The following is a 20,088-nucleotide window of genomic DNA, read 5'->3' on the forward strand; positions in this document are numbered from 1 at the left end:
ACATTGTGACAAGTGTGATAATTGTGATTTGGGTAAGTGCTACCTTAGTTTGTTGGAAGCATTCTGGAAAGGCTTTCTCAAGTAGGAGATATTTAAGCTAGACCTTAAGGATAAATAGATACTTACAGGAGCATAGGGAGAAGGTCTTTCTATAGCAAATGGATTCAGAAAATGTAAGTTCTTGACGTTACTGCTTTTGAGGGGCGGCTACAGTATGAGTATCGTAAAAGTTATTTGTAGAACCTTAAGCCCAGTGAACATAAATAATTGAAATAAATTGCAGGAATGATCATATTCAGAAAACTGCAAATTTTTAGTTTTGTCTGTTTTATAACATTCTAACATGGTAAAAACAGTTTTGTTATCCTGCCTTTTAAAAATTGTCCTATATAGAAACCAGCTTTGAGAGACTTTTTTCTAGGTATTTATTATTGTTCTTTAATTATTGTGAAAAATGCAAATACAGGAAAATAGAAGAGTATAATGAATCAACATAAACCTGTTAACTAAATATAACATTTTTCCATTGTTTCATTTTTTGGCTAAAGTATTTTAAAAACATAACATTTTCTCCCAAACATGAATATACATTTCTATAATAACAAGTAAGGACATTTTCCTGTATAACCATAAAACCATTATCAAACATAAAAAAGTAACAAGTCCTTAATATTACCTTAAACCAATTCAATAGGTTTCCTCCGTTATCCCAACAAGGTCCACATAATACATTATGTGGAATCACATTTCTTTGTTCTCTTAATCTCGAATAGTTCTCTCAACCCATCCCACCTTTCATTTTTCCTGTACATTTTCTTGAAAACAGAAGACTATGACTATTGTCAGATTACTGACCTTCCCTCTTTAGAATTTGTCTTTCCCTAAAAATGTCTCTTTTCCTGGATTTCCTATAAGGTAGGAATTCAGTCTATAAGCTTGATTTAGGTTATATATTTGTTATTTTTTCTGAAAGTGTAAAGAACTACAAGAAAAAGATGCCATACTTTCACTTCCAGGATGACTTCTGTTCCTTGTCTTCCCTGCCTGTCTCCCATTTCCTTCCCTCTCCCTCCCTCTACATACACAAGAATGTAGCGTTAGAAAATTCAAATAGTACAGAAAGATTCAAAACAAATTGAACCTTCTCTTTCCTGCTCCCACAGTGACCAGCTGATGAGCTTTCCTTTTCCATATGAAAGTGTTATGCTTTATATGTAAAGGGTGGGGGTTTTTTTAATCACCTTAAATGTGACTTTAAAAGCTTTTGGCCTAAAATGATTCATACAGCTTTCTAAATAATGTTTCATTATTGAACTTCAAACTTCTAAAAAGAGTATCTTTTAAATGAAATTCTCAAATGATTCCAACTGCTGTTATTCCCATTTTATTACCGTTAAACTACACAATTCGACTTCTTCTCTTAGAGACTCCGCACAGACAACCCAGGAAACCAATGACTATCTGACTGAGCCCACACAGGGTCTCAAGAATTCCCACAAGCAGTAGCCCTAAAAATACTGTGAAATGGATAGTCCTGTGTTTCTCTTCTTTAGAACTAAAGTGCAAGCTGTATTTTTTCCGGTCGCTGGCCATGGTGTCATTACTCGTGGTGGGAGCACTGACGTCACTAGGAGGTACAGGTATGCAAGAGTCATTGAAGTACCACTCTAGATTGAAGGATTCTGCATGAATGTCACTGGAAAAGGAAAGAAATGGGAAGGTATTCAGGAATATCACTGGCCATGAAAAGAATGCAACATTGTGCCCAGAAAAAGGACAAGAAGAGCAAAACAAAGTACTTTTGAAATACTGGGCCCAGAAATTACAGCTAAGGTCAGGGTTTTAAGTTCTAATGGCTATAAAACTTAATGTTCATTGTATATCTCATCAGTCAACAAACATTCCTGTAGTACCTACTCTTAGATTGAACCATAGGAAATTTTCTGTGCCAAAAATAGTTGGATGTCAACGACTGCATGGGTTTCAACCTACTCGCCAAAGATATGAAAAGAAAGGAGCTTCCCCTGTGAAGGAGCCCAATTCTTAGTGCAAAACCTCAGTGTTGCATCTGTTCTTAAACCAGATGTACAAATTTTACTCAGAAAAGACATGGTCGATCTGTCTAATTGAAGTGACTTGTGCCTATACCTTCTAACCTTGAAGTAACAAGGTACAGAAAATGAGAAACATGTCGCCTTAACACGTCTATGCTGAGATGGATTTTTCTTCGATTTACTCCAGAATAGGACTAAGTGTTCTTAGTTTATGTTTTGGGCAACAGCAACTGACGCTTAACCTGGGGAAACCCAAGTGTTTCAGCACGTAGAGTATGAGTGTGCTTTTTGCAGATTGCAGAAAACCTAGGATCACTCTGGTAACTTAACTCGCACCCCAGGTAGAGTGGGAATTTACACCTTGAGTTCTGTTATCTCCCGAGCTTCACCTGGTGCCTGCTGCACGCTGAGTTGTATCTGCTCAGGAACGAATGTGTATAGCATTGTGGTTACAATCTAATTTTACAGTTTAGATCTGTTAGTAAAGGGAATTTTCTTTGGATGTTGATTGATAACTGGTGTACAAATTTTGAGAGATGTTCTTTTTTAATGTAGCAAGATAAGGGAAAAGGGGGAACTTTTTTTTTTATGTAACTACAAAAGTGAAATCTGTTTTTTTCCCAACCTCAGCAGCATATAGATAACTAATGCATCAGATTGTTCTTTTCTTTCAGTTGTGCTAACTGGGGTTAGATTCAGGCACAAGACCGGCAGAAGACGGAAATGAAACATTGACATGTAACTCTTCAATATTATTTGTTACTACATGACTTAAACTTTTGATTCACTCCTGTGCCTACCATCTACATATAGTGTGTCTGCATGAATCTTTCGGCTGCTTGGTTTCTTTTAGGGCTTATAGGTAGGCTCTACATTTTATGTATTGTGTTTTTATTCAATTTTTAAATTAGTTCAAAAGTGTTGAAAGTCACTGTGCCCGTCATTCCCCTAGGGCGTCCTCCATTACCCTCACAAAGGATGAAAGTTAAGTTTCTGGTGTGTACTTACAGAATTTTTTTATACATACACACATATGCAGCCACAGATTTTTAAAAGACAAGGATAAGCCATCCAAGTCAGTTACTCCTCTTAGACAAGACCATACCCAAAGCATTCTTAATGCAGTGTTCCCTCCATTTTTATGAGATTGTGCCAATTGGAATGTATATGCTGAATCCCTACGAATCTGTCGCAGTTGTTGTTCCATCCAAAAAAAACCAAAAACATGGCACTGTGTCAGCACCGCACTATTCTTTCTAATCTAACTAGCTGCCGCTATGTAAGGCAGTGAACGGTGACTCACCTAACGTTTCCTAATGAAAATTCACAATTGGAAGTGCTGTTGCCTTGAGAGTGACAAATGAGAGGACCTTCTGAGAGAGCCTGGACAGACACCAACATGCAGTACACAGCACCAAGGACGGTGATTACACTGCAAAGCGATGAAAAAAACATCTGAAAAACAAAGGAGACACATTTGCATCTGATGACGTGTTCTTGGTCTGTTTCAAACTTTCAGCAGCGTTTGCAGTCTTTCATCAACTGTTGCCATTCTCCAGCCACCTTGTAGTCCTAGATCTGAATGTCACAGTTTCATTAGGTGTGAATTATAAAAGACAGGGCACAGAATCTGCCATTCGGTTAGACTCACTAAAAGATTATTGGTCTTGCCGCTGTTTCTGAAAATTTTGAGCTTTTGTGTACTTGAGCCTTATGCATTTCAACTGACCACTGTGATCTGGTTCCTCCTTCCTATTCTGTGTATTTCGTACTTCATCAAACCTTGATCTTAACCACCCACCCTTTGATATCTAGTCTCTTGACTCCCAAATCTTTCATCTGGATCTGGCCCTAATGTGCTAAGTGGCCAGTGGTCAGCATCTTGTAGTGATCCATCATCAGCGTAGTGTTAGAACAGGGTTCTGCAACCTCGGCACTGCTAGCTTTGGGGCATTTTGCTTTGGGGCCTCTCCCACGTGTCCTACGATGTTCGTCAGCAGCGCTAGTCTCCATCCACTAGATGGCGGTAGCACACACACCCAGCCGTAGCAACCAGCAATCTTTCCTGACTTGGGGGGGAGGAGGGGGGGCTGCAAAAGCATGAAACCTGATAATAGGAAGTATGGCCCAAATGAAACTTGGTGTATGTATATGTTTTCCAAAGAGAAGCTCTGTGTTCTTTCACTGTTTTATTAGTCAACGATATTTATGACCTAACATCTGCAGAAATGAAGGCAAGGAATACTTTTCCTTTGGTGAGATAATATTGCAGCTCCCAGAGGGATCACGTGTTGTGTTCTTCATACCTGCCTTTAAGGAGTATGCAGAATAAAGGCTATAGTGTGTGTCAAAGGACCTGAGGCTTTACAATGCTTTCAATAACCCCAGGAGGTAGATACTATTATTCCCATTTTATGGAGGAGGAAATTGCAGTTCGGGAGTTGACAAAGTGTCAGGGTCTCACAGCTGGAAAGCGCTAGCGCTCAGGGTTTAATCACTACCCTACACTACTTCCTGCTGAAAGCACCGAATGATGGATTTGGGGTCTAGTTCGAATCCTGATTTTTCCACACTACTGTGGCCTGTGCGAGTTACTTAAATTTGCTCGTCAAGAAGTGCCACTATGTTTATATTTTGGTCATCTGTTATTTCTGAGTTAACCACTATGGAGAGGCCTGGCTTTACAAAGTGATTCCAAGATCTGTATTTCCCTTAGAGTTGGGCTTCATTTAAATAACTCAGCAGGACCAAAGATTCAGAAACAAAATCAACAATTGGACGAAGGGAAGGAGCAAGGAACAGTTAAAGTAGGGGCAATAGTGGGAACAGTTAAAATAGGAGGCAAGCGTTGGTGGCAACCTCTTCCCCTCCCTCCCAAGGTCTAGCCTTTGTGACTTTTATGATGTTTTTGTCTTACCTGTACTTGAAAGATACAAGGTATGACTTAAACACCAGTCCTCACATGACTGCCACCAAGTGAGAAAAGTCGCTAAACTCACTTTATTGCACCTAATCAATATGACCCGGTGATTCTGGTTAAGCAGCCAGCACCGTTGTTAACCATAGCGCAGAGCTGGGTCCCCAACCCCGCACTCCAGGGGCTCCTCAGCCTGTGACAACCCGTAATGTGACTGCAGCATGAGTTCCTGTTGTTTTCGGGGTTAGTACGGCTACGCCTAACCGTAGAGAGCTACGCCTCTTGGTGAGTTAAGCCCAACACCTGCGTCAAAAAGTGGTTTGGTTATGCTCAACTCACTGTGTCCTCCAACGAAAGTGCAAAGTTAAATGATCATTGAAAAAGATGACAAATTTGTAATGAAAGGATGTGTGTGTGTGGGGGGAGATTCTTAATGGAAATGTGATTTAAGAGAAAAATCTATATAAGTATTCTGATATTTTTGAGTTCAGGGATTCAGAAATATCTTAGGATATCTTTCTCAAAAATGTTTTGAATACAATATAGAGGTAATGCAAAATCAAACTGCAAATTATGGTAGTTTAAAAAGAAAAGAGACAAAGGGGAAACTGAAAACTAATATTTATTGAATACCTGCAATGAAGGTATCAGGAATAGATAGACTATAAATATCAAAGTAATTATAACCCTAGAAAAATATCAAATGTCAGAAAAAGGTGCTTTTTTAAAATATAAATTTCCTAACTGCTAGGGATATAAATGTGTAATATGGAAATAAATATGTACCCTTTTAAACAGTGGTTCTCACCCCTGGGAGCACATTAGAATCACCTATGGTGCTTTTGAAAAATACTGATGAAGACTCGGGGGTCAGAGGCGTTGGTATTTTTAAGGTCCTCCCAGGTGATCCTACTGTCCCATCAGGCTGAGAACCATTGCTTTAAACCTCAAGCTCAGACAGGAATATTTACCGGGCCTGTTGTTTATTGATCTACCTCATTCCTTAGAGAAGTATGAGCGCCCTCCGTGTTACTTAAGAACCATGTGCATGGCACAGAGTAAAGACTGAATTTGGGAGTCTGAATGATTCAGATAAAAATCCACTTACTAGCTGTGCTATGCTGGCAAGTTATTTGCTTTCTCTGAGGATCAATTTCTCCGTCAATAAAACCGAGGTCAGAATATTTCCACTTAAGGGTTTTGAGGGACTTAAGAAAGACAGCATATTTGAAAATGTTCTGATCATAGTGACAGAAGGTTAATAAGTATGAATTTACTTTTAACTTAGTTAAACTTTTATTCATTTGTACTGAATGTTGGGAAAAATAACTGGTGTCTGACTGGACAAGAGCAATTGTCATTCAGAGCTAGCAACCAATTTTTCACATGCATGAGAGAACTGAGGATACATTTTCCTGAAGTATTTCATATAATACCACAAAAGTAATGAGTGTTTTAGTATTGAAATTGATATTTCAGTCACACACGGTTCTGTGTGAATGATAAATATTTCTTTGAAAACCTGTAGGCTGGTGAAACTGAAGATTGAGGAAAGGTCTGAGGCTGGGTCCAAAGCTAAATTTTTATTTTAAAAAAAAATTTCACACTTTTCCGTATTACGATATAATCGTCCTAAATAGCATGTTTCTAAGACTCGTCCTTCCTGCTGCTGGAACCATACAGTGATTTGGTAGCTACCGACCACCTAGGTGGCTTCGCTTAGATGCATAACAACTCTTTCTGCCCTCCTGCTCCCAGGCCAGGCGCACCACACTCACCCCGGTTTTGTTGTTACAGCATGCTCTTTTTCTCGCTGCAAAGGACATTACTGTTGCTGGAATGACCTGGAAATTACATGAACAGGAAAGATGGGTATTATTACTTCTCATCAGATGCACAAGCAGTAATCTCTGCCTTCCATTTACCACCAGTTGTGGGAAATCCAGGCTCAAGAGAACAAGAAGGAAATGTGGCAGTGCCCTTGGTCTTGGGAACTGTGTGATCTCCATTCCAACCACAAAGATTAAAGAGTGAGGAGGGATCGGGGATTTCAGGGTAAGTTTCGAACTCTTTCATCTACATTAGTCTTAGTCATCTTTAGAGAGACTTGGATTTTGAATAGAATGAGTTATTCATTGTTTTGGAAGGAATGTTTCTGAAAGAATTGGTGGCATCATCCAAAATTCACTTTTCCCTTTTTTTTTTAGTTATTATAATCTGCAGCCACTTAATCCAATTTCCCAAAAATTGACTCAATTAATCTGGCAAGCATCCAGAAAGGAAATTGATGTTTTTGTTTGCCTGGCAATTAGGAACTAAGAATTCTGTCGCCACGCCTCGCCCACTTCCCTAACTTTCCTCTCACTCCCAAGGTCACCATCTCACTAGTTCCCCAGCTTAGGGTTTGAGAATTATGTTTGGGTCCACATTTTCCTTTCTTTTCCTTTATCCATGGTAGGTAATGACCTCTCCTTACATTGATGTTCAGAAATCTTGTATACAGTGCATGCTATGTCAAAGGAAATATGCTGAGGAGAGCTGTAAGAAATGACATCACATTCTCAGGACTGGGGTTTAAATTTGGGGTAATATCTAGTCAGCAGCTATGACTAGAAATTCTTATTGGAAAAAATTTTATATTATTGAAGACTGGAATGTAAATAACTTCCTTCCACAGCTGCCCTGCGTAGTTGACGCCTTTCTTCTCTTGTTTACTAACATTTGCTTGAGTTCCAACAACATGCCAGGCCCTGTTATCCATGCCAGATGCTGCTCGTGGCTTAGTTCATTCCAGCTTCATAACAATCTTAGGAGGTAGGTGCTCTCATTACCCCCGCTTTACAATGAGGAAAGAAGGCACGGAAAGTTTGAGTAACTTGTCTAAGAAAGTGGAAGAGTTGGGATTCCAAAGCCAGGTTCTTCACCACTGGTCCAAACTGGCCAGTAATTCTGCTCTGTTCCTTCATAGAGCTTGTCCATTCTCATCCTCCCCACACCACCCTCAGTCATCTCATTGTCCTCCGCTCCTTGCCTGATTGTTTTTTCCCCGAGACCACATCTACCTTTGTTCTTTCAGAGCAGGTCTAACATGTCATACCTATTACAAGGCAGCTTTCCTGAAAAACGTCACCCACTCTGACATTGGGTTGACTCCATGTCACTTATGGAGAACACTGTATTGTTATCAAACTTTGCTTACATGTAACCTTCAACACCAGCACCCTTATAATTCAGAGACCACGTGTATATTTGGCAGCCCAGCCATTCCAGGGTGTAGCAAAGAGCCCAGAAGAAAAGGGGGAAAAGTTTTAGCCCCCAAATAGGTGTGAGTGTTCATGGACTAAACTTATTTCGTGCTCATAAGCTATACTACCTCTGAGCCTAAGGAACAAATAATTTAGAACAGGAAGTGGCAAACTGGCCCATCGTGTCTTTTTTGTAAATAAAGTTTTATTAGAACACAGCCATGCCCATTTGCTACACATTGTCTATGGCGGCTTTTACACACCAGTGGTAGAGTTGAATTGTTGTGAGAGAGACTGGCTCTCAAAGCCTAAAATATTCATTACCTGGCTCTTTATAGAAACAATTTGCTGATCACTGATTTAGAAAATTTGTTAGAAGAAAGTTGGAGCAACATTAAATTACAACTTACATCGATAAATCATTCCATTTCACTTATTGGTGTGAATTAAACTCTGCTAACTTTCTTGAGGGTTAATTTATTTCAGAGATGCTAAATATTTACTTTCATGGTTCCCTTGCCTTGCAAAGGGAGTTTATAAAGTAAAAATAACTTATCGTGTATGACTCCCCACCCAGTTGACTTCATGGCATGTTAACACATTTTCATTACACCATTATGGGTAATGTGAAAACTCACTATGTTTCAACTTTTTTGCACATTCAGAGCCTTGGAAATTGAAGTGTCTCTTTATAGGATGGATATTAAAATGTGAAAGTGTGTTGATGTATGTGTGACTGAATTATAAGTCTTCCAGATAATCTGTCAAAATGAGCAATTATGAGAATACCCTTTCTCTTCCATTCTTAAGCACATCTGAATGCATAAGAGTTTTTGTGAAATGAACAGTCTTGATAGTCGTTTGTTTTTATAAAGGAAAAACGTATTCATTTTTCCTTACAGAAACCCATACTTGTATTCAGTTTTAGAAGTAAAGTATATGATTTTAGAAATGAAGTACAGAAGAGTTGTAGACCATTAAAACTCTGTGATAGAATTCAAACTTTTATCCTCTAAATACTTGCGCATGAGAGTAACACAAAACCCGTAGCTCATCATGAATATAAAAATTACATTTTGCAAATGCTTGTTATACAAACATCTTCTAATTTGTTTAACATTCAACAATTTGTTCTCTGTTAAGACTTTAATAATTGATGAATTACCCTTGTATATGTTATATAATAAGTGAACTTAGTGAATAAGCATGATTAAGGTCAGGCTTACAATTAATCTCATATAAAATGGCCTTCATATTTTTTTTTAGAAGAAACACTTCAAGTCTTTTTTAGTACTTGGAAAAATATCTATTGATTTGTTTTTTTTTCATTTAGAGGTAATACTTGAAGAAAATTAATTACATAACACTTTTACTCCTTATGTTTTCAAAAGATGAAAAGGTTCACCTCTGTTTAGAGTAAGTCATAAAACCATACAATGAATGTGTTTTATGAAGTAATCAATAATTAACTCCATAGTTTTTATTATTAGCTACTTCCTGCAAAATCTGCTTTTGAATGAATACTAATTTCAAATGTTATAGCAACTTTGGAAAGATTTCAAGAGCTATGACAAAAGTGTTCAACACAGGCAGTGATTTCTTCTTCATTAAGTTTTCCGTATGGTTACAAGTATTCTGAGAGTTCAGTGTTTTGAACTAGTCAGTATTTTGACAGATGTTGGAAAGGACACCATTCCCTTTGAAAAAGATATTCTTCCTCATTCCGTATATAGCTGAGGAACATGAAAATACCACTGTATTCTGAACCTTTCTATGACCCACCTGTTTGTTTTTGTGCCACGTGTAGGGTTTGGCACTCAATCTATAAAGTGCCTATTGAACTTTGCAAAGAGTAGTTTGATGCTTTGATAACATTCTGCCATCCTGAGGAATAGAGATAGCCTGGTATGATACTCTGTTAACATTTATTGAGGGTGATAAAGTAATTTAGAACAAGGAAGTCAGAGTCTCTGAAACTGTTTCCCAGATTTATATAACCTTACTATGCTTCAGTTTCCTGGTCACATCAGTTTATGGATTAAGTTATGAACTGGACCTTTCCCCTCTGTCAGCTTGAAACAGGTATTGTGGATAATGGTGCTAATACCGGTGAAAAACAGAGTTTTGCAGTCAGATAAATCTGGAGTTGGGTTTCACACCTACTGTGTGATCTTGTTAACATTCCTAACCTTCTGGTTGCTGGTCTGTTAGAATACGGATGATAATACCTGCTCAGCCAGATTATTATAGAGATTAAAGGAGAGAGCAGTGTAAAGTATGAAGCCAGCAGTTGGCGCTTAGCAGTGGTCTTTCTGTGTCTTTCTCTTTGTCTTCCCCCCTCTCCATTCTCCCAGAAGAATACATGGAATGCATTTTTGTCATCATCACCTCGGGCTCCTTGGATGCCAGCAAAAAAAATTGGATTTTTTTTAATAGTGATGAGGTTTGTAGTAGAGTCAATTTATATCTAAAGGTACATGAGTTTTTCTAATAGATTGTTTTAACTCAGGAGCTTTCAGGAGCTTCGTGGAAGTTGCCATGTTGATTAGACTCGGCCAGCAGCTCCTTACTGGATTCTGGTCTAAGTATCTGCAAAGGAAGCTGACACTATTCAAGTAGAGAGAAACCTCTGGAAGGGCAGACACAAACACAAAGGTTTACAGTTGCATCACTCTGTTGAGAACTCTGCTTTCTCTCAGCCTGGAAGAGAAGTTTCATGGTAGGTTGCAGAAAGCCCACCACTACTTGCCAAAAGCTTTTCCTTTAAGTAGCTCTTTCTTCCAAAAGCAGAGTGAATAGATGTCTCATGATGTTAAAAGAAAAGAAAACCATCAACGTTTGGGGAAGGGAATGCTTCCTGGAATGGCTTTTTTTTATGACAGTGTGGTCTCAAGTCCAGTGTTCCAGCCAAAGGACAAATATTTATCTAAATCTTAACATATAATAACACAAGAGTGTTTTCATATAAGTCTGGGGTTATGACCAACAGCAGCAACTGATCATTAAGGATTAGTGATCCAGGTAGAAAACAGTGTCCAGGATTTCCTTAAAAATCACCCTTACATTTCAGCATCTCTAAAACACTTTGATAATATCAGTCACACACATGTGCGTGCACACACGCATCTAAACAAAGGCTCGTTTCTCCGGCATTAACCAGAACCCCTTAGCAAGCACCCAAGTGGTGCAACAGACAAAAACAAGTCTCCTGAATGCTGACTTTCCCAACTTCAGTATCCACATCCCAATTTTATGAATATGCAAACACAATCAGGATAAATGATTTGCAAACAGTAATATATTGGAGAACAGAACTAGAGCTGAGATTGTCTGCCAGGTCTGAAAATAGTATGCATTCCTGTCCACAAGTGGGTCCTACCCAGGCCTATGCAGCAGAACTCCCAGGAGAAGATCTATAAATCCATTGCCAGTGCCTCAGATGATTCAACGATCATGTACATTGGACATTTCTGTGTTACACGGCTCGGCTTCAGATGTCAGCATAGACCTATTAATAATTATTAAGTTTAACGTGAAACAAGCACCATGCTTTCCTGGGCTGTATGTAAAATCTGAGTCGAAAGTCCCTGAGGTCAGAGAGCCAGGGTTTCAGGTCCCAGATCTCTTAGGCCAACTCCCTGTGGTACAGGCAGTGCCGTATTTGTGCCACAATTATCATCATCCAGGATTTTAATTGTACATGGAATATTTCTTCCTATCTAGCACTCCCCCTCCTACTGTATTCCCAGTGAGTACCTTGAGAATGGTATTGGCAAAGGAAAGTTAAGGGAATGAATTCCAAAGATCCCTAACACTATAAAGCTTGGAAGAGCAGCTCTCCATGTGAAGAAATGTAATAGGTAATAGCCCAGCCAACTTTTATCCATTTGAATTTTTTTGCCCAAGTTCCCTAGCCTATATCACATGTTTAATTTATTTAAATAGTCATTTTCACTGGTAACCAATATAAATTAATGCCATACCACCATTCCTCACTGTATCCTAAGTCAAGACATCCTAAGTAAGGCTGAAAGATGGTCTTTAGGAGTTTGGTCAAATAGGCCTTTCTCCACATCAAGTCAAATAAATGCTACTCACCATCAGACCTGCTCCTATAATTCCCGGGAACCACCACTCAAAGCAAGAGATGGGGTTTTGATTTCGGCCTTCATCAACTGCACTGACGATTAAAGGTATTGCATTGAGAGTTACTCCCAACAGAAGCAGAACCAGCAGGCTGAATCCATTGCAGGATGTCCATCCTTCACAGCAAGTCATGGTCACCCCCTGGTTCAAGGAGAAGTGTTGTCAAAGTGGCCGTTTGTGTGGCAGTGTCTTGCCTTTTATCCTGAGTCGTTCAACCTAGTTAAAATTTAGCGTTTATGTAAAATTATTGCAGGAAGTAGTTCGGAGTCCAATAGGGCAGGACATTATTATGAGGACAATTACAGGAAGTAAGGATAACTTTATATTATGATGGAGTGGGAAAAGGAAGGTGGGGAAAATATTTATAGATTCTGTTAGATACATTTGTGCATGAAAACCAAAAGAAAAAAAATGGGTTTAAGAAAATGCTCCTCTAATATATTTTACTAGTACACCTAATAAGTGAAAACAAGAATACCCAGTTAATATCAACTATTTTTTCCAGTTGTATCAACATTATTACCAGCTACGGAAGTTCCTTATTTTGAAATTGTTCAACAAGAGAATGAACAGATATGAGATTAGGAGAAAAATATTTCCTCTGCTGAAAATGTTCCGATCTGTCAAAATTCTAGGGCATACACAAAATTTAAAAAATGTTTTGATGTCCTATTATTCCAGTCTTGTAGACTTCATTCATTTAGAGATTACCCACCTATGATTTGTGAGAGGTGTGATTAATGCTACCAGACTAAAAGTGGTCAAATATGGAAACCAGAATGAAACATAAGAACAGGAGAGAGACTAAAGGGGAGATTACCACGTTTTATTTTCTTCGAACCTCAAGCATTTGCTTGGTGATGTACAGTACATTTCTGGACCAAGGTTCCATATTGTCTGCCTACTAGTTTGTGAGCTTCTTGAGAAAAGGTCTATCAGTTGGGATAGGCTTTAAAATGTGAAAGTGCTCACTTATGCTAACTGTCCATCATGGATCAATAAGGAGACTCTACTCGTGGTATTTACTGAGAGGCCCAGATAACAGAGGCACCAATCATCTCCATCCTGGCTTCCACAGTTGTAGAGCCTGAGTAAAAAGATGTAATGAGTCTTAACATTTCTGTCCAGAAGAGAGCCACATCACTTCTGTTCACATTTTATTGGCCAAATGAGTTATTCAGTTATGCTTGAGTTCAAATGGGTACTGAAATACAAACCAACATTTATCCAAAAGAATATCAAACATTAGGCAACTCTAACATCTACCTTGCCTTCTACTTCTGTGTAATTCTCATCCTAGTCCAGAGCATGGATTCGGCAAATGCTGTTGGGAATGATGAATGAATGAATGAATGAATGAATGAAAGAAGTGGCGTCCATAAGCTCAGGTGTAATGGGCTTAGAGAATAGCACCCCATCCTACAGAAGCAGAAGGGGCTATTAAACGTGTTACACTGGGTGTGTCTGAAACAGCTCTAGTTTGGGGTCCAAGCAGAAAATAACTCTTTGTACAAATGGATTAAAAACACCCCACCCACCATCACAGCACACAAAACACTGAAAATGACTGAAAGGGCACCACTACAGACACTACAGTGGGCTGACAGACGGGAGATACTGCTATTTGATGATTTGTGTACTTCTGCATGGTTGAAGTTTCTGGAACAATCAGATATTTACTTTATAAAAATTAACAATTAAAAATTACCCTCCCACTGAGTTATACAAGTTATATGATTATGCAGTTTATATTATACAAATAAATTATATATTACTGAGTTGACTGCATGTGAAGAGGCAGTCACTTTTCTTTCTTGTTGTTGTAGTTGACACTCAATATTATATTAGTTTCAGTACAGTGGTTAGACATTTATATAATTTATGAAGTGATTTCTCCTGATAAGTCCAGCACCCACCTGGCACTATACATAGTTTTTATAATATTTTTTACTATATTCCCCATATTCTACGTCCTGTGACTATTTTGGTAGTCACCTTTTTTAGAATGTGGGCTCTGCAATTGTAAATTTTTTTCCTGTTTTCATAGAGTATTGAACTAAAGAACTGTTTAGGTATTGTTTATTCATCGGGACCTGAATTGGTCGGACACTACCTGACTAGGAGAATCAAGAGTCTAATTTCTAGACTCTTTGCTGGAAGATCCAAACTAGTAAGTAGTATGCTTTGTTAGTTTATTTCCCCTTGGGCTTGGTACTCCTTACACTTGTGATTGAAAGTAAGTATCTGAATTGTGTAAAAATTGTAGAAATACAGTCTGTACCTTATGAAAGGGAAGGTATTTAGGGATAAAGCTGGAAAGGGTATTAGCTTATAACTGCAGAGGAGTACTCGTAAAGGTAGACAACTTTGGAAGTATCTTTCCAACCTCTATGTTTCCCTCTGTAAAAACAACGCCCACAATTTACATGAGTAGAGTTTCTGTTTCTCGTTTGTACTATGGTACTTTGCTCCCTGGCTATTGCTAATTGGAATGTAGGTCAATACAGAAGCTCAGCTCTTCCAACTTCTCCCTGGAACTTAGAATTAAAAAGAGACACTAGTTATTTATTTTGTTCTGCATGAAATGGGAAGACATGTGTATGAGGATTGGGATTTAATTGCATGGAAAAAGAAATTCAAAATAGAAATGGCTTAAACAACATAGAAATTTAGTTCTTCACACACAAGAAGTCTGGAGGTAGGTACTCAAGATCCTGAATGATAGTTCCACTTCCGCAAGAATCCTTCCAACTCATGGATCATCTTTTTAATCTCTTCATTCTCATGATCAAAATATGGTGGCCATAGCTCCAACCATATCTGCTCTCCACTCAGAAGGATAAAGGAAAGGAAATTCTGACCTGCTCCCTTCCCCCTTTGGGGTGGCCGGTTAGCTCAGTTGGTTAGAGCACAGCGCTCTTAACAAGGTTGCCGGTTCGATCCCCACATGGGCCACTGCGAGCTGCGCCCTCCACAACTAAATTGAAAGAACTACTTGACTTGGAGCTGATGGGTCCTGGAAAAACACACTTAACATAAAACAAAACAAAAACTATCACAGCAAACCATAAAAAATTAAAAACCTTAAAAAATAAAAAATAGTGACCTACCAATAATAGGCTAGAATATAGCCATGTAACAACATTTAACTGCAAGGGAGCCTGGGAGAAATGTGGTATTGATTTCGAGTGATTTATGCACAGTTAAAACTGGGAGGAGGAGGTAAAAGACAGAGGGTACTGGGTAGGCAACTTGCAACTTTATATGCAATGTTATATAAGTTAGTGAGCTATGCTAGGAGAAACAGAGAAACCAGTCTGCAAAACAGGAGTAACAGGAGTAGGAGAAGACACAGTTGTGCAGAAAGAAGTGAGAGACCATGTGGCGCTGTCACCACGCAGCAGCTTAACCGTTTGCTTCCTTCTACCTGCCCCCAAAAGAAAGGAGAGTCTGCAAGACGGATCCTTTCAGGGACTTTGGTAAACCTTTGTGTTTGCACCTTATGCCTCCTTGTTTGGTCCCAGAAAGATGACTGCACAGTCAATGATGAGTAAGATTCTTCATGGAAGGAACAACTCAAGCCAGACGCAGTCGTGGGGACCAACAGGAGAACTCACGGGGTTCACAGAGGTGGGCACAGTCCCCCACCTTCCTCAGGCTAAGGAAAGCCTCAGCCTCTGTGGCTGCTGTTCCTTCCCAAAACCTGCAGGGAAGTGATTCAATGAGGTGCTTGCTCTCCATCTATGCATATGCATATAGGTTTTGTCCCTTGGGGAAGTTGAGACTTAGGTCCAGCTGTCTGCAGGAAAGGCTGATTGACTCCAACTGGTTTTCTATTGTGATGTATAGAATTCACATATCTTGAGATTGACAAGCTTTATCTCCTTTGCTTCCCCACCTAACTAATAAAAGTTATTGCACCGGCCCACCAGGTGCCACAGCCCTGACCTTGAGGCTGCTGGTCCCTTGGCCTCCACATTTAAGCTCTATTCATGGCTGCTGTCTTTTCTTAACTCTGCGCCGTCCTCCTTGCTCCCCACAACTCTCGTTGCACAGGACGCGACATGGCGCTACCGGGTGGCAGAGACAGGGTAGCTGCCTGGTTTCTCAGGGCTTTCTACTTCTTGATTTCTAACAGAAACTGACTGCTGGTCCTGTCTTTGTTTTCTGTGAGATGCCTCTCTATGCGCATAATAAATTATCCCTTTTACTACTTGGAGTAGATTTCTATTGGTTTGCAAACTAAAACTGAAAGTTGCTAAAATCAAGGAATGAAAACTGGATAAATAACTTGTCCGTACCACACTAAAGCAGCAAAAGGAATTCAGAGAAAGGAAGGATTCTGTCAAGAGGGACTCTCCTCAGCTTTGAGGATGGCTAGAATTTGACAGAAAAAAATGGTCAGAAGGGTATTTTCTGTACCAGTGTCAGTTGCAGAAAACCAAAACTCTTCTAGCTATGTTAATCAGGAAGAGATGTCATTGGTGGATAATATATACAAAATTGTTGGGAGGGCTGGAAGGGCCGGCTCCAGGCTGGCCTCTAGAAAGGCCTCCCAGGACATGACTGCCGAATGGTCCAGGGGAGCCGCTGCCTCAGTAGTAGTCCAAATGGCAGGAAAATCAAGAAGCCGCCTCTGGATTGGTCAAGTTCAAACATATACAACTGCAGCTACAGTCCAGGAAGCCACTGCCACCGTTGCTGCTCCGGCCCCTGCACACCGGCCTCAAGGCCACTGACTAGCCCAGAACACTGAATTTGATTTCCGCTTCCACTGCAACTGCTTCTTAACTTATGAGAAACTAATATGTGGACCGAGGAACATTGCTGTCGTGCAGAAAACTCAACACCCCCCCAATCTTCCTTAATAGCAACAGACAAAAGTAGCAGGAAGATGAACTCCACCTCGTTTCTGTCTTTCATGTCTCTCAAGGATGGATCTAATCGTTGAACTCTCCAAACCTTAGATGTACAGTATTCTGGAAAATGTAGCATTTAATCATTCCAGCCTCTGCTGTACAGAAAGACTTACTGGAATGACATCAAAATGGATGTTAAAACAATTCACCATAGTGATCTTGTTTAAACTCTATGAAGAAAATTTTATCTAGATTATCTGGGATTACCGTGGATCAGATTCTTTTAAGATAATTTGATTTATGTTTGTATTTCTTACATGTCTTAGATGTCTAGAATATCTAGACATTAGACTTACATGTGTAGAGTGACATGTAACATTAAATAGATTCAGTTCAAGATTTTTCTTCCTGTACCAATTTTTCCAGGATAATGAAGACCACCAGTATTCCAAGTTTAAAGTTAAAAAAACTAAGACTGAAAGAAGTCAAGTAGTCTGCCCCAGGCCCCCCAGGTGGTGACTTAGAGCTGGGATTCTAAGTCAGGTCTTAGTGACCGGCAGGCTGCTTCTGTGCCTGAAGCCAGAGCGGGCATGGCCTACCCCTGCGGCATCGCCCGCCTACCTCCCATTTTGTGCAGCCCACTTCTTGTTTCTCAGCCTTTCTGCCCTTACTTGGGCCTCCTGCTCCGTTTATCCCTCGGACTGGGGTCCAGTGTTAGGTTTGTTTCCTGGCTTCCACCCTCAGGGCAGAAACACTCTGTCTCTCCCTCGAGACCCCACCCTTCCCAACTCCTGATAAGTGATATGTGACCTGACTGGAATGGGCCAGTTTCCTTCTGGACCCATTAGCTGACAGATGAGGGGTGTTGGAGGTCATGTCTCATATCCTGTGCCTATGACATCATTGTGACTAGCTTGCGAGTGAAACCTTGACCTGGCCTACTCAATGCCTCTGTCAGTGGAAAAGCTGAGCCATCACTGCCTACTGTGACTGCCCTGTTCCCTTTACGGGCTTGTCTATGAGTCGCACTATCTGGGTTCCTGCCACAAACCTATCTTGTGTTCAGTAAATACTTTCTTAATATGCAATGACTCGTGACTTCTTATCGTTGTTAAAACAAGCTATAACTTGGTCACGACAAGTTATAAGGTCTATTATTGTTATAGACCTTATAAGGTCTAGGTTATGAGGTCTATTATTTTCAGACTTTCTGTTTCCCTAATGTGAAGATTGTATATTCTTCCCTTCCAGGGGCCTAGACTTCCTGAGCACCCAGAGAGTCCTCAATATACAGCGTTAGAATCAAGGCCAAATTTCCTATGTTCTGTTTTTAGATATGGACGTGAGACCAAATCCTCCGTAATCCTATGGATGCAATTGCTAGGTTCACTCAACACTGTCTTCAAATTAGATTTCATCCAGCCCCAAATCGTAAGTTGTCTATCATATCCTTATCGATTCTCAGGAAAAGGGGTTGTTCAACCTCTCTCTGTAGTCAGGGACTTTTTTCCCCATGTAACTAACATGAATGTGTCTGAAGTTGGAAGCTGGTCCTCCTTTGTCTGTACAATAGGTGGAAAACATCTGGCAAACATGAGAAATCGAAGAACTCTTTAGGGGGCAAATGGGTGGCTCAACTCGTTAGAGCACGAGCTCTGGGCATTGGGCTGCCGGGTGGATTCCCACATGGGGCCAGCGAGCTACACCCTCTGCAACTAGAATGAAGTCAGTGAGCTGCCGCTCAGCTCCTGGGTGGCCGGATGGCTCAGTTGGTTGGAGCGTGGGCTCTCAGCCACAAGAATGCCGGTCCAACTCCCACAAGGGATGATGGGCTGCGCCCCTTGCAACTAACAACCACAACTGAAGCTGAGCTGCGCCCTCCACAACTAAGATTGAAAGGACAACAACTTGACTTGGAAAAGTCCTGGAAGTACACACTGTTCCCCAATAAAAGTCCCGTTTAAAAAAAAAGAGCTTTTCAGGTGTTGACTAATAGTTACCAAATTACTTTTTAGCAATTTTTTTCTTTTCCAGATCATGTTATTCTAAGTATTATCATCATCATCATCATTATTATTTACGCTTTCTTAGCTCTGTTTCTACCATCTGATCTTGCCCATTACTCCCCTTTCCTGTTTAATTCCCTCCCCCACGTTAGCCCACCCAGTGCCTTTCTAGAGCTTCCAGAATGAAATCCAGACTTCTGAGGGTGCCTTACCAGACCCTTCCTGGGTGGGCACAGATGACCTCTGGCTTCAGTTTCCCCACTCTCTCATCATGGTCTCTCTGCTCCCGCACTGCCAGCCTCTCTCTGTCCAATAAATGTGTTCCCATCTTAGGACTTGGCACTCACTGTGTGTATCAGTTGGAACTGGATCAGGAAAAGAGAAGCCACTCTGGCAATTGTTTTTGAAGGAGAAAAAGATTGAATTCAGAGAGTCCAATGCATAATAAAAGGATGGGAAGGGGTGGTTGCTCTTAGCTTAACAACCAGAGCCAAGCACCAGAGAAGCAGGGAGGCAGGAAGCTGGTGCTGATGGGCACCAGTGCCAAGGCACGTGACCCGCGGGAAACCTGCCTGAGCCGTGGCATGTGCGACACCAAACCCTGCGTTTGCCAAAGTCCACATGTCCACCTGCATCGTGACACGAGGTATAGTGACCTCAGGGGCAGAAGGTACTCTGCCTCCAGAACACTGGGGTGAGTGGTCCTGGAAATGTGGTTCCCAGGCTTCCAGCCCCGGTTCAGGGCAGCGTGGAGGGGTGGGAGGGGAAGCGCCCAACACGCAGAGCTGGTGCTCCAGCTGCCCCGGGGCCCACAGGCCTCTTCTCCTCACGATCAGCTCTTCTTAGAGGTGTGAACCACTC

The 20,088-nt window shown here is 40.5% G+C and overlaps 1 protein-coding gene across 1 annotated transcript; it reads right to left on the bottom strand.

The window, feature by feature from the left end:
* Nucleotides 1-535: 535 nt before the first annotated feature.
* Nucleotides 536-12,751, bottom strand: TM4SF20 (transmembrane 4 L six family member 20). The gene is made up of 4 exons (XM_019737356.3): nucleotides 12,315-12,751; nucleotides 6,750-6,815; nucleotides 3,358-3,509; nucleotides 536-1,696 (listed from the first exon to the last, which is right to left on the bottom strand). The coding sequence occupies exons 1-4, from the start codon at nucleotides 12,492-12,494 to the stop codon at nucleotides 1,399-1,401; spliced, it is 696 nt and encodes a 231-aa protein (XP_019592915.3). The 5' UTR covers nucleotides 12,495-12,751; the 3' UTR covers nucleotides 536-1,398.
* Nucleotides 12,752-20,088: the final 7,337 nt, after the last annotated feature.

Source organism: Rhinolophus sinicus, chromosome 17 (assembly GCF_057876585.1).
Source record: "Rhinolophus sinicus isolate RSI-liver-muscle chromosome 17, RSI-T2T, whole genome shotgun sequence".
Classification (NCBI taxonomy): domain Eukaryota; kingdom Metazoa; phylum Chordata; class Mammalia; order Chiroptera; family Rhinolophidae; genus Rhinolophus; species Rhinolophus sinicus.